We start from the raw sequence: 14,451 nt of genomic DNA, 5'->3' as shown, positions 1-14,451 counted from the left end.
CCTGGGGACTCCCCCCCCCCCTTTCCTCCCCGTTCCCTTTCTCTCGTTGCCTCATTCAAACGACAATGAAGCCGACGCCGGTCTTCCTTCGGCCGCGTTCGGCTCGGCCCCTCCGCCTGTTCCGGGTCGGCGGGGCCGCCGATGAGGTGTACAACAACGGCTTCGCGGAGACGAAGCGGAGAGCGGCCTTTTGCTCTGGAATGAACCGAATTCCGTCTTCGGCGTGTCACGTGACGCGAAGTGCTCAGTCGCCAGCGGGCCTCCAGGGTACTACCACGTCCACGAGTCGTTTCGTCGCTCTGTATCTGTCGCACTCTCGCGGCTGGGTGCGAGAGAGACGGAGCGACGCTGGGAGGACGCCGATGACGCATGGGTGGCGCACGGCACGGCGGGGCCTTTGGTTTGGCGGTCCGCTCCAGCGGCTCCAGGAAGCCTCAGCCGGAAGCGGACGGACGAGAAAGTCCGGAACGGCGAGTATGGCACACTGTATGTCCGCGGCGGCGACTCAGTTCCGCCGCAGGCCGCTGGGAAGTGGAAGCCCCCCGCTCCCCCCACCCCGAAGCCGGGCGAATCGGCGCGGATCTCCTGGGTGGGCCTCGTTTCTCGTGTGTGGCACTTTCTTGTGTTTGTCGCTCTCATTATCCGTCGGTTTCTTGCGTCTCCCGCGTGCGACCGTGCGATACTGCACTTGTGATGCTTCTCACTACTCGCACAGCACACCGCTCCTGCCGAAAGCGGGAGCAAGCGGAAGTCGGGTCGGACTGTCCGTTTAAATCCGGCCGCGCCGCGCGCCGCCGCTCCCCGCCGCGGTCAGCGCGCGCATGAATGCAGACTGATTCCGAGAATCGTCTTCGTCGCTCTGTCTCTCTCGCACCTACAAGGGACGCCCTCTAAGTGCGAGAGAGACAGAGCGACGACTCTCGGCATGACGCGACGCGTCGTTTGGCGGGCGACGGCGCGGATGCGCGGGCTGGCCCGGCCGCGAGGCGAATCTGTGTGTGTGTGTGTGTGTGTGTGTGTGTGTAACTTACTCGTCAGTAGTATTTCCCCGTACTCGGCTCGCGCGGCCCGGCCCGGCCCGCCCGCCGGTGCGTCACTTGATTCATTCATGCCGGCTTGGCCGCGTCGCGCCCCGCTGCTGCTGCCCGCCTGCTCGGTCGGTGCCGCCAGCCGCCAGCCGCCCGGTCTTGGCAGGCAGGCAGTCGCACAGCCAGGCGAGTCGAGCCAGGTCCGGCCGGCTCGACGCAGTCAATCTTTGCCGGTCCGCGGCTCGCTCAGCTGGTCCTTGCAGTGGCGTGGCGAGCTGCCTCTCGGTGTCAACACGTAGTGTCAGTCCCCTGTGTCAGAAGGTTCTCCCTTCTCGTCGTGTTTCTCGCGTAAGAGGGTCCAGTGTAGTAACGCCCCCTGGCCGTGCGGCGTGCCTCCTCGATGTCGGTCCCGCCCTGATTGTTGTTCGATTGTTGCGGTGCTGACGGTGGCCTTCCGTTTGTGTTGCAGGGCCGTGAGGGCGTTCCAGCAAGTGCTCTACGTGGACCCCGTCTTCCAGCGAGCCAACGAAGTGCACCTGCGCCTGGGGTTGATGTTCAAGGTGAACAACGACCCCGAGACAGCGTTGAAGCATCTCAAGCTCTCGTACGTGGACGCGTCGCCCAGCACCTTCTGCAAACTAGAGAGTGAGTAGTGCACTGCCGCCGACCAACTGCTGGACTGACGTTTGGTTCGGCCCTGTTACTTTGTGGTGAATGTCTAGCTGACACTGGTTTGTTTCGTTTGTGCAGTTCAATTCCACATCGCTCACTTGTATGAGGTTCAGAAGAAGCATAAACTTGCGAAGGAACTCTATGAGCAGTTGTTGAAGGAGAAGGACCTCCCATTACATTTGAAGGCTGACATCTACAGGCAGCTAGGTAAATGAAGGGTTGACGTTTTGTTAGAAGGGTATATGCGCCACAAAACAGGTAAAATAATGATTGTTTATCTCTTTCAGGATGGATGTATCACAATGTGGAAGCGTTTGGAAGTAAAAATGAGCGCATGACATTGGCTATACGCTGTTTAGAAAAATCTCGTGAAGCTGACAGCAATTCTGGCCAAACATTATATCTATTAGGAAGGTGTTATGCTACAATTGGCAAAGCTGATCATGCCTTTGATGCTTACCGGAATGTAGTAGAGAAGACAACTCCAACTGCTGATGTTTGGTGCTCTATAGGAGTGCTTTACCAACAGCAAAAGCAGTACGTGGACGCTCTACAGGCATATGTGTGTGCTGTCCAGCTAGACAAGTGTCATTCTGCCTCTTGGATAAATTTAGGTACCTGTCTTAACTTCATTTGTTCTCATATCAATTATGTTTAATGTTCAACTTAACTTGATTGAATTGACCGATCCTATTTTTTTTGACAGGGATCTTGTACGAGAGTTGTAGCCAGCTGAAAGACGCCTTAGCCTGCTACATTCATTCTGTGCGTGCAAGCAAAGAGAAGGCAGCTGGTGCTGGAACTAGCTCTTCAGAACCAGGTCCGTTGAAACCCTGGCATATCAGTGCTCGTCCTCAGAACACTGAAACTCCAAACTCTGATATTAGCCAGCGCATTAGTTTTCTTCAGACACAACTGGCAAAAACTCCAATGCCTAGCATTACCAGCAAGTAAGTGTTTGTTAGAATGTAGAGTCTTGTTGTGTTGTTAACATTTACCCACCTCTTGTTGTTTTGGGTAACCAGACATGGAACTAACTGTGCTTTCAATTATTTTCTCAGGGCCGAGCTGCCCACAATCGAGGAGGCCTGGAACACTCCTGTTGTAAGTGACTGGAATTCAAAACACCAGCCGCAACAGAAGCGTCATCCAGGCATGGCTCAACAGGGTGGGCCTAAGCCAAACCATTACGTCAATGGAGTGAACGGAGGGGCTGTACCTCCCCCACCATACCCTGGTGGCGTTCCTGGCCCAAATGCAAAGAGATTCAAGGTAGTACATAATTTCCTCTTGAAATGATGTGATTGTTCCTTTAGATTCTGAAGTAATTTGACTCTTCATGTCTTGTGCTGCAGCCCAATGGAGAAGTGGACAATGGAATGGTTGGAGCGCGGCCGCCCCAGGCACAACAAGCACAGCAGCTCCCTCCGTACTACTTGAACCAGCAACAAATTCAGATGCTGCAATTCTTCCAGGCCAATGTTGAGACTCTGAATCCTCAGCAGACGGCACAAATGCAACAGTTGCAGCACCATTTCCGATTGATGCAGCAGCATCAGCAGCAGCTGCGATTGCAACAGCAGCAGCTACGTGCTGGAGCTGCTCAGCCACAAGCGCAAGTGGCCAGGCCACCTCAGCAGCCTTTGCAGCAACCTGCTGTGAAAACTGGCCCTCCTCAAGCAGTAAGTTGAGCTCTCTGTTCAGATATTTGTATATTAATTTAAGTTCACTTGCTTACTTTGGCATGCCTCTTCCCTGTGCAGACTGGTGTAGCACCTCAATCTGGCTTTGCTGAAACAAGTAGCACTTTTGCTGCAACAGCAAATAGTCAACCTGGCATGCCATACCAGCAGTACCAACAGTCAGCACAACAACTCCCACAAACACAACAGCCTCAGCCTCAACCTCAACAGCAGCAGTTTTCTGGCTTCAATCAGAACCAATATCCTCAAAATAACCAAAATAAGGCTCATGGAACAACTGGAAATTATGATCTCTCTGATCAGGATCTTCAGGCATTTTTCTCACCGAAAGATATTACTGCATCTCTTGCAGAGGATCTGCTGAAACAGTTTGGTTCAGGAAGTGAGGGAGAAGAATCCATGGATACTTCTGGTAACTAATTGAAGTCTGATTAATTTATTTTTGATTTGCAAACCTACTTGTCAAAGAATGATAATAATGTGTTGTGTGCTTTTAGGTGGTGCACAGACACTAAGCTCGGGCCCCTTTTCTCCTACAAATCTACTAGGAGGAGATTCCAACTCTGTGACTGTTAAAGATGAAAAACAAGATTCATGCAGCAGAAGTGCTGCAGCAAACAAAGCAGCGGCAGCTTCCGCAAGTTTAAGACAAGAAAAACCTTTATCTCGCTGGTGAGTCAAATTTTATTATTGATTGAATATTAACTGTGTTATTGTCAGTTTCGTAAAAGCTTTGTTTTATCATTTCTAATTTTATTTGTGTACCTGTTTTCAGTATATACAAAACAAATACAAACAAAGTAAGAAGTGTTAGTGGAGAAGAGTACCTGGCCCATGACATCAAGAAAGAAGCTTCTAGTTTGGAAATGGCCAACATATCGGCTAAAACTGAAATTGAGCTGTCATATGAAAGTGACTCAAAGACCATCTTGGCAAGTGTAAAGTGAGTACAATGTTCGACTGCATGCCTGTAGCAGGCCAATTCATCCTCAAAGTTTTCATGCTATTTTCATTTCTCTCTTGCAGAGGTCAAAGGCTAGAGAATTTAGCTGCTTGCAGCATTCTGTCAGTGAATGCTCCCCCTCCACAGCCTCCTGAGCCACCACCACAGAAACTGACTCGAGAACAATTAAATCCACCTACTCCGTCAGTCTATCTTGAATGTAAGAAGGACGCCTTTAGTCCACAGTTGCAAGATTTCTGTCTCCGGAATCCCATTGCAGTTGTAAGAGGCCTTGCTACAGCGCTGAAGCTTGGTAAGTTCTTTCTTGTGTAAGTTTAGATTCCATTCAGTAAAAATAAATGCATTTATTACTTACCAATTTTGACGTTTGCAGATCTGGGTCTCTTCTCAACAAAGACTTTAGTAGAAGCTAATCCAGACCATGGTATTGAAGTTAGATCTCAAATGCAGCAAGCTCCTGATGAAAACCGTGATCCCACCCTCGGAACTAGAGTGTGGTCCTGTATTTCTCACCGCTCTCACACTTCAATTGCTAAATATGCACAATACCAAGCATCTTCATTTCAAGATTCTCTGAAGGTTAGTCCAGTTTCTTAGTAAGTCTGCTCTGTTAACTGAAGAATGTCTGAGTCCAAACTGCAATTGTTTGACATTTCAGGAGGAGCAAGAAAAGACCACAGGTGTTCACTGCAGCAATTTGTCAGACTCTGATTCTAAGGATTCAACTGGAAATGTTGTGAAGCGGAAGCTCAAAAATGGGGTTCATCCCAACAACAAAGTTGCTGCTAATGGCTGCAAAATGATCAAATTTGGTACCAACGTTGATTTATCTGATGAGCGAAAATGGAAATTTCAACTCCAAGAACTTACCAAACTGCCAGCATTTGCAAGAGTGGTGTCAGCGGGAAACATGCTATCCCATGTCGGTCATGTCATTCTTGGCATGAATACAGTTCAGTTGTACATGAAAGTCCCAGGAAGTCGCACTCCAGGGCACCAAGAGAACAATAACTTTTGTTCTATTAACATAAACATAGGCCCTGGTGACTGTGAATGGTTTGCTGTTCCTGATGCGTACTGGGGTGCACTAAATAATCTTTGTGAAAAGTATGTTATTGTTTATCATACAGATATAACTTAAGTCCATGCTTTCAGTTTTAATCAATCAATTGTTTGTTTGCTTTTAGAAATAACATGAATTACCTGCACGGTTCCTGGTGGCCACTCCTAGAAGATCTCTACGAAGCAAATGTTCCTGTTTATCGCTTCCATCAAAGGCCTGGAGACTTAGTGTGGGTCAACTCAGGTATGTTAGCTCTGCTTCAATTTCAATTTGATCTGGCCTTTTATCGTTGAATTAAACTGGTGTTAGTCTAGTTGTGATTGACCAATAAATATCTTTTGTCATAGGTTGTGTGCACTGGGTGCAAGCGGTAGGCTGGTGTAATAACATTGCCTGGAATGTTGGACCTTTAACAGCAAGACAGTATCAACTTGCCATAGAACGATATGAATGGAATAAGCTACAGAGCTACAAGAGTATTGTACCAATGGTGCATCTTTCATGGAATCTGGCTAGAAACATCAAAGTTGCTGATCCTAAACTTTTTGAAATAATCAAGTATGTCCTGTGAAATAAGTTCTTATTTATTTCTTTGTTATGTTTTCCCGTAATAAATTGCATCTTATGTACCTAACTGATGATATATTTTCTCTTAAAGGAACTGCCTTATGCGTACGCTACATCACTGTGCACTGGTTTTGGAATTTGTGGAGTCAAAAGGTGTTGAAGTTAGATTTCATGGTCGTGCAAAGAATGAAGCTTCTCACTATTGCGGCCAGTGTGAGGTAAGAGGCTGATATCTCCTATCCGTACTTAAGATTTGAAGTTAAGTCAACTGAGAGCTGTTTCATAAATTTTGTTGATTGACTGTTTTTGTTCAGGTTGAGGTCTTCAATATACTATTTGTAAGGGAACAGGAGAAACGGCATGTAGTCCATTGCATGGACTGTGCCCGCAAGCAGTCACCATCTCTTGAAGGATTTGTTTGTCTTGAGGAGTACAGAATGTCAGATCTGTGCAATGTTTATGACCAATTTAAAATAGCACCTGTGGTGAGTTAAGAACTGTGAACTATTGACTATACATGACTATTTTTTCTCAAGTTTCTATCTGTAATACTGTGTTCCTTTTTCTTGCAGCATCAAGCTCAGGCCTTGCCGAGTACTTGATGTCAGGCTGGTGCAGAAGGGCTGTACCTGTCTGCACCATGCTCAGCTCTTTTATCTTCTCCTCTCCCATGGCCTGACCCACCCACCCCTCCATTTTAGAGTGTTATCAGCACTCATGAACCACTGCCCGGAGGAGGAGGCGCCTTGTGTATTTATTGGCTATTTAATTTATATATGTACATATAGAGAGATTTATTTGAACACTGTTAATTACTTATGTTAGGAGTGTTACTGTTGTTGAAGGCTTCTCCTCTGAAAAAATTGTGATGTTTGTCACTTGGACCCTGCTGGCAGGCGTATGCTACGTCCCACCTGCCACAATTTTTGATTGATTGTGGTGTGGGATAGTGTGGAAAAATAAGCACCTACCATGAGCCCACCAACACTGCTGTGACGGGTGAATTCACCCAAAGTTGATTTTGGAAACTTTCTTCTGAAAAAGTGATCTCATTCCAAGTTAATTCTTATCGCCAGTTTGGTGTTGCTGTTGCTGGTGGTCTTGTTATTCTTGTTACCAGTCCATTCTCTAAAATTTATATTACTTTGTACACATACCATTTATATAATGTATGTATGTATCTGAATTAGTTATTTCCCAGATGTGTAAATATTACATATATCTATAAATATATTGAAAAGATTTTGTACATATTAACCTATTGTGTATATATATACATAAAAATTTGATATAGTCTGTTTTAAGATGATGAGTTTTTCTTTGTTTGTTTGTTTTTTTTTTAAAATTATGCTGTGCACTTAATCATTTCAGTGCACCAATTGAAAGATACCCCATGCTGTGTTGATTTAAAAATCTGGATTTGTTTCAAACATTTTGTTTGGACTTTGGAGGGAGAATGTATTTTTATTTACTCAAACCTAGATAAATATTTACAGCCAAATAGATAATGTCAACACTTTGCCTTAGTGTCATATGAGGGTGATTTTTTTTTTGTCAGAGGAGTCTGATTTTGTATCCCTTCCAGTGAAAATAAGACAAAAGATGAATTGTCCCCTCTAGATTTCTGACATCTAGTTTTAAGAACTTCTGTTTATAAATGTATTTGTGATCTTCTCACCATTATAATTCTGACTGAAGGATACAGGTTTTACCCGCCAGGCTGATGCTTTGAAGCTAATCCCGTTCATAGCTTCATCTCACTGTATTTTTTAAATAGAATTTTTTTTTCATTTCCACAGATATTGTAATGTTGAAATTGTGCCAGATGGAAGGTGATAAAGACTGGTCTGTTCAGGGCCTCAGTCCGGCGAGTGTAAGTTTGGAATGCAGACCATCCTTAATGGATGTTTTATCATGCTATATTTAAATTATTGTGATTTTGTGATAAGACTGATCAATCTTGTCTTTACTGCGTAACTACACTGCCATGGATGGAAAAGTATCACCTTTGGGTATACAATTTGTATTTCATCTTTTTCTTATTCAATTGTGTTTTTTTTCCCCCTGATAGTTATTTATGGTCATCCTCTTGAAAATATTTCCGATGAATTCGTGTTTGTTTTGTGTAGTCCCCTTCCTATTGTTATTTTTAATGCAAAGTGTTGCATTTTCCTGTAAAATAACTTACCTGTATTGGATACATTAATCCAGAAATTGGCCAAGCCATGTTCAATTTGATGAGGGGAGCAATTCCATTGTAGACTTAGTGTTGCTTGCTTTGATTGTTCTTTGAGTATTTGTAGTGTTTAACACTAATGTCAATTGTATCATTATGAAGTCCTGTTCATGGTTTGATGAGGACCATCCATTTTATATTCTGACTTAAACAATTTCTCACACGATTTGATTGCACTAACTTAAGCATTGATTACATTGATGAATGGATCCCAATTCACCCATAATCATCAAAAGCGTTTTCAAATTAATTCTCAATTTCTGAATTAATATACTGTTGTGTTCTCTGTTTGTGACTCAGTGTCTCATTTTTGTTGGTTCAGGTGTGAGGAAACCACATCTTTTGTACTTGTGAATGGATAGTCAAGCTGTGTATGACTTCGTATTCAGTTCTATTGAGCTCAAACCAAAAGTGTGTTCATTTTTTAAAACTAGTACCTGCTTCAAAGTGGAATAAATTTGTTCATTTCATTAGGTTTTCTTTGAGCAAGTCATGAATTTTACTTTTGTCTTTTTACTATTAGTACTCAATAGCTTTAAATCAAATTTTTGGATGAAGTGAATAGTGCTGTCTTGACACTTTTAAATGTCAATGCCTCTGTCAGTCAGTAAAGTCATGTTTTATCATTTGTGATCATATTACCTTTCTGTGGTGCATGTTGCACATGTACACCCAACTCATGAACCTTCAATCATGCAACTTCACATCAGTCTTTTAGTTCTATCAGAGATCCATTCAGTCTTGGTTTTAATCATTATTTCTGGCAGTTTTTATTGTTTTTTGTTGGCTTTTTTTTGTTTTCTTTGTTTCTGGACATTAATTATCCTCTCCCTTTCTGCGGAAAGAAACAAAACAGGTTCATTTGTCTAGCTTGTGTCTCTCATCGAAGTCTTGAACATACTGTATTGGACAAGTTTGGTTTTGTTATGTAATATAGATTTTGTTAGACTTTGTTCTTTTTTGGTTGTTTATTCCCCTCCTTTTCACCCCCTATCTCTTTATTTCATTTGGGAACCAGTGCAAGATATTCTAATTAACAAAAACATTTGTTGTTGTTTTTTTTTCTGCTCCATTCATGTTTACAATCAACCAGTGGTAGACCTGCTCTTGGTTAGAGGCTGGACACATGTCAACCAAAATGTTACAGTGCACAGGAAAAGAAAATGCAATACAGAATGACTTGTGATATAATAGTGTTATTTGTTACTTTTTCCCACCCCTCAAACTTTTATAATACTTAACTTAAATTCTTTGTTATTGAATGTTTTGTGGGATTATAATTGTCATTCTTAACGATAAATACTTTGTGTGCTTACAAATGCATTTGGTTTGTTACAACTTCTAATCTCGGGCAGCTTCTTCTATTCTGTATTTTTCCTATTTGTCAGTAGAATTGGAATTCATACTAAATTTGTTGGTTGAAATGTTAACATTTCCAGGAGGCCTTGCCTGAGTATTCTGTTAACTTGTGATTGCACCAGCCACTTGAATCATCCTGGAACCAACTACTATGTAGATTAAATTAACTTTTAAATCAACGCCTTGAGTTTTATTGCATGAGTTTCCTAGCCTACAAACGATTTGATTGGTGTCTATGATCCTGAGCCAATGAGACGGGGCAATACAAAAACAGATATCGCATAGGCTCTGAGTTCAAAGGTAGGGGCAGTCTTAGAAAAAGTTGCAGGTACAACTCCTATAGCATGTCAACATTTTCCCTTTGCTTCTCAAACAAAAACAAGAAAAGATGGCTGAGAGCGCAAAGGTAGCGGCCGCCCTGATAAAGGAGTTCTGGTGCAGTGAAAAAGCTTTGGACGATGGGTTGCCTACTTTCCGGCGCATGCCAAATCTCATGGCTAGTCCAACAAATAGGAACCGTTTCAGAGCAACACTAACTCACCAATCCCACAAAGAGGAGGACAAAATAACACTGGAGTTATGAATTTTTAATTAGAAAAATGAAATAGTATGGTTCTATTACCGTACAATCACCACAGTGTACTATTCAAAATGTGAAATCCTTTTTTCTCACAGAATACAGGATCCTAGATCAAAATTTCAATGACTCTAAATTGGTACCTAAATAAATCACACTCACACACAAAATTTAACGAATGGAGTACCTAAGTGTGCCAGAAATTCACATCACCCGCACACGCACACCACATCAATTCTTATACAAATGCAACAGAGGCAGTAGGCAACAAACTTGCATTCTTGTTGGGATTTCTATTCAAATGATATAATATGCAAAGAAGCAAAAAACAAATACAAATAATCACAAAATGCCATTAAAGTATGGTTATCATACAGCAGTTCCCCGTTCCAAATTCTGTTTAATCTCTGCTGTGTGCTGTCCATAGAAGCGTTCCAGCTTCTTGTTGAAGTTCATGTTGCGTTCATTAATGTAATCGATATCTGCATCATCGTTGTGCATTCTCCTGCGGCTATATTTCTCTCTCTTTGCCACCCTGAAAGAAAATAGGAATTAAGTGAGACAAACATTCACAATGCCATGTGTAATCTTCATGTCCACAGAACTTAAATACTTACTGTTTTTCTAAATCATCTACCATTCGGTCAATCCCTTCCTTCGAATCCTTGAATTTTCCATGCAAGATGGCGTTTTTCTCATTGTAAAAAGCATCACCTAGTTTCTTGCGTTGATCATCATACTTCTCCATGTCTGGTTTGATACCTTTAACTAGGCGATTATACTGTCGAAGGGTTGCTTGCTCATAATCAGCAAAACCTGAATCTGGGTTCTTCTTCTTCTTTTTCTTATCCAATCTTTCAGCATCTACTGCTGAGATTTCGAGAAGTTTCACTCTATCATAGTCTTCCCCCTAATGACAACATCAAAAACACAAATTGATTAATTCACTCGTAAGCAATAGAACACAAAGAAACTTATTCACTTTGGAGATCACATTACATTTTCCGCAGCTGTCGTCCTGTCCTCCTCCTCTTTTAAAATCCAATCAGCTCTCCTCTTACGAGCCTCATAGTTAGATGGCAGCTTTTGACGTTTGTCTTCTTCCACGACTTCTTGATGATTCAGTTGCCTAGCTTCGTTCTGAAAAAGCAAAAAGGAGAATCAAGTAAAATGTGAAGAAATGTTCCATAATCGAAGCAACAGAAAGTGGCCTTGAAGTTGAGGTTAGGAATGTAGAAAGTTGACAACAAGTTGACGCTCACTTTAGATAGATTGCTTAATGACACTGCATAAGATTAAAAGAATCCAAGAAAAAGGCTACAGAAGAAAACAGTGCTAGTAAATGAAATAATGATTACCCTTTTGAGATGAAGATCTCTGAGTTTTTTCATTCTTTCTGCCTGCCTTTCAGCGAAAGACATGGTACTGCTCGTACCGGAACTGGAGCCAGCTGCCTCCATTTCTTTCGACGCTGAGACACTTCCAAATAGAATAAAAGTTCCAAAATATTTCAAGATTTTCTCAAAGTTTCCTAGCTGTGAAGAAATATGCAGGAAAAGACTGTTGTTGTCGTCGAGTCGACTGCGTTATGTTTACGTTCCAGGCCAGCCGGATTGCCAACTGTGGTTTCCCAAAGTCCCTCGCTTGAAAACTGTTGCCTTTTCACAAAAGGCGGGCTATTTTAAAACCCCCTTCATCCAGATTGATTGAAATAAAAATTAAATTTTCCCTGCACGAGTTCAAGCTACGAATAAGTCCGAAAACAGTTTGTTTCGTTTTCAAACCTGGTCGTTGGTAGCAGCTGCGCGCCATTTTCAAACTGCGTCGCTCATCGGTCCGTATCGCATCGGCTGCCCGTGGCGAGCCACCTTTCTCTACATGTAACGCAATGTGGCGACAAAGTTTTCGGTCCTTCTGGACCTGGGTTCGAGCCATGAGCGATACCAGCGAGGGCTGAAAAACGGAATTTAGGGACAGGTATCACAAGTAAAGCGGGTGGACGCAACACAGAGGTGAACTTTCTTTCCTCTGAAATCTCTCTGACGTCACGGGAGCAAGCCGCGCGACACACACGCGACCAGACTAAGCGGGCCGCGGTTCAAACCCCCTTCGATATATTTTTTTCTTTTTCCCACCTCACCCCGCTGTGGCGGCGTGCAACGAACGGCGCTGATCATGCTGCCCAAGTAAGGCGAGGGGCGCTCGGCGCGCTCGCGGAGTCTGGCGGTGTCTGTCTCCACAAGCCGCGCCGGCCCGGGCCAGGGCACGATGGTCTGTCTCTCTCGCACCCACAGGAAACGTGCCAAAACGCGCCATGAGTGAGGAGAGAGAAATCTCCCACCCGGAATCAGTGTGGGGCCTACCGGCCAGCCGCAGCTCCAGGCAGCCAGCCGCACCCCGTGAGGGGGCGCACTCAGGGTGTAGTGTATATAATGTATGACTGCTCATAGAGAGTTGCATCTGCCAATAGAGAGTTTAGTCCTGTATATAAGTCACTCTGTATATAATGAATCAGCTGTAACCTGTCACTTGACGACTGAGCGGCCTGTGGAATGGAAAACTAAGTCTCGATCTATTATTGAAGCCCCGCCCTAACCCATTGACGAAGCCACGTGGAAGCTGGCCTCGCCTCACACTGCAAAGCCATCATTCCCTCGCCGCATTTTTCTTTGATCATCTTACGGCTTTACTCTTCTACAAGATATTGTCTCGGAGGCTGAACCCAAAAATCAAGATCGCGTATCTAGGGGACTTTAGATGAAAATCGCGGCTCCACCGCAAAGTTTAGCGGCCGCGCCAATCCGTTTCTCCCGTTAGCGCCTGTGAGGTAGGCAACCGCCAAGCCCGCAACACACCTGCGTGCAGACGCTGGCCTGCCTGGCCCCTGTCGTCTGCAGGGCGAGGTAGGCCAGCCTCTGCACGCAGGTGTGTTGCGAGTTGGGTGGTTGCCTACCTCGCAGGCGCTAAAAGGCCGGAAGAGAGGAAAGAGAGGAAGAGAGAGAGCCGAGGAGTGCGAGAGAGACAGCGACGAAAACGACTCTCGGAATCAGTCTGCGGACTGTCTAGCCTAGACCCGAGGCGCTTTGGCGCGCTTTGGCGGCTGCCCGGCTTGACTTGGCTCGACTGTGACCTCCGCGGCCTCCGCGGCGGCTCGGCTCCACGGCCGTTGCCGCGCGCTGCCCTCGTCTCCCCTTTGTCGTCGCCTTATACGTCCTGTCGTACGTGGACGTCCCGCGTCGCCGTCCCGGCATGGAGCAGGGACGGTGCCGTCCCCGCCCCGCCCCACCCCGCCCCGCCCCGCCCCGCCCCGCGGTGCAAGTGCGCGCGGTCGCGCGAGAAGAGGACGCTTCCCGGAATCGAGCGGCAATCCGTCAAACGGGCTAACGATCGTCTTAAAAAAGTGTGCGCGCTCAGGTGAGAGGGACGGCGATGTCCGCGGGGAAGGGGGAGAGGGGGGGGGGGCTAGCCACGCGTGGCCATTCACAACGTCATTCAGCGTCTGCTGCTGCTCGATCGAGAGTGCACCACGCCCCGCCACGCCCCGCCACGCCCCGCCACGCCCCGCCACGCCCCGCCACGCCGCGCCCCGCCCCGCCCCGCCACGCCTCCTCGCGGGTCGCGCGCCACGCGTCCGCCCCGCGACTTAAAAGGAAATATGTCTCATTCAGGAGAACAAGCGAGTCCAGTCGTCCAGTCGGACTCTGGCCGCGGGGGCCGCGGCCTGGCCGCCGTCTGTCGTCGCGCGCTTTCCCGGCGCGACGCGCCCCCGCGCGCCCCACGGCCGGCAGGCTGGGTCCGAACAGCGCATTCGTCGCTCTGTCTCTGTCTCTCTCTCTCTCTCTCTCTCTCTCTCTCTCTCTCTCTCTCTCTCTCTCTCTCTCTCTCTCTCTCTCTCTCTCTCTCTCTCTCACTCTCTCTCTCGTGGGACGTCCGACGGGTGCGAGAGAGACAGGGCGACGAGGCGCTGTGCGCGCTGTGCGGCAGAGTCGCGACGTTATCGCCCCGCGCCGCCCTCGCCGCCGCGCGCCGCACTGTACTGTATACTGGCATGCCCGATGCACCGCGGGCTCCACGTGCGGCTCCAAGCAAATTTCGCCTATTTCGCCTTTTTCTCGACGTGACTCATCGTGCAGCGGGCTCTTGACCTTGGGCTATGCAGGCAGTACTAACATGTTCGCGTGGCGACGGGACGGGAGGGAGGGAAAGATGGTCTCCTAACTCAGGGTATTCCCCATTCGTATAAAAAGCTCGTACACGAGGCTGCAGGTCAGTAGCGCTCTGT

The 14,451-nt window shown here is 46.0% G+C and overlaps 2 protein-coding genes across 2 annotated transcripts in view; one reads left to right on the top strand and one right to left on the bottom strand.

The window, feature by feature from the left end:
• The window catches only part of LOC117645710 (histone demethylase UTY), a 41,553-nt gene extending 31,782 nt beyond the window's left edge, over positions 1 to 9,771 (top strand). The window contains exons 5-21 of the mRNA XM_034386045.1: positions 1,498 to 1,673; positions 1,779 to 1,907; positions 1,988 to 2,314; positions 2,407 to 2,650; positions 2,762 to 2,972; positions 3,056 to 3,382; positions 3,464 to 3,815; positions 3,901 to 4,075; positions 4,179 to 4,346; positions 4,430 to 4,659; positions 4,741 to 4,946; positions 5,026 to 5,474; positions 5,555 to 5,673; positions 5,778 to 5,988; positions 6,089 to 6,215; positions 6,312 to 6,482; positions 6,570 to 9,771. Coding sequence (XP_034241936.1) covers positions 1,498 to 1,673; positions 1,779 to 1,907; positions 1,988 to 2,314; positions 2,407 to 2,650; positions 2,762 to 2,972; positions 3,056 to 3,382; positions 3,464 to 3,815; positions 3,901 to 4,075; positions 4,179 to 4,346; positions 4,430 to 4,659; positions 4,741 to 4,946; positions 5,026 to 5,474; positions 5,555 to 5,673; positions 5,778 to 5,988; positions 6,089 to 6,215; positions 6,312 to 6,482; positions 6,570 to 6,599 — 3,652 coding nt within the window. The 3' untranslated portion in view covers positions 6,600 to 9,771. The remainder of the gene's footprint in view (positions 1 to 1,497; positions 1,674 to 1,778; positions 1,908 to 1,987; positions 2,315 to 2,406; positions 2,651 to 2,761; positions 2,973 to 3,055; positions 3,383 to 3,463; positions 3,816 to 3,900; positions 4,076 to 4,178; positions 4,347 to 4,429; positions 4,660 to 4,740; positions 4,947 to 5,025; positions 5,475 to 5,554; positions 5,674 to 5,777; positions 5,989 to 6,088; positions 6,216 to 6,311; positions 6,483 to 6,569) is intronic.
• Positions 9,772 to 10,158: 387 nt separating this feature from the next.
• On the bottom strand, positions 10,159 to 11,789 carry LOC117645711 (pre-mRNA-splicing factor syf2). The gene is made up of 4 exons (XM_034386046.1): positions 11,528 to 11,789; positions 11,169 to 11,309; positions 10,787 to 11,079; positions 10,159 to 10,704 (listed from the first exon to the last, which is right to left on the bottom strand). The coding sequence occupies exons 1-4, from the start codon at positions 11,627 to 11,629 to the stop codon at positions 10,539 to 10,541; spliced, it is 702 nt and encodes a 233-aa protein (XP_034241937.1). The 5' UTR covers positions 11,630 to 11,789; the 3' UTR covers positions 10,159 to 10,538.
• Positions 11,790 to 14,451: the final 2,662 nt, after the last annotated feature.

The sequence above is a fragment of the Thrips palmi genome, unplaced genomic scaffold, assembly GCF_012932325.1.
Source record: "Thrips palmi isolate BJ-2018 unplaced genomic scaffold, TpBJ-2018v1 HiC_scaffold_19, whole genome shotgun sequence".
Lineage (NCBI taxonomy): Eukaryota > Metazoa > Arthropoda > Insecta > Thysanoptera > Thripidae > Thrips > Thrips palmi.
Note: the sequence above shows the minus strand (reverse complement) of the source record. Positions and strands in the feature narration are given on the sequence as shown.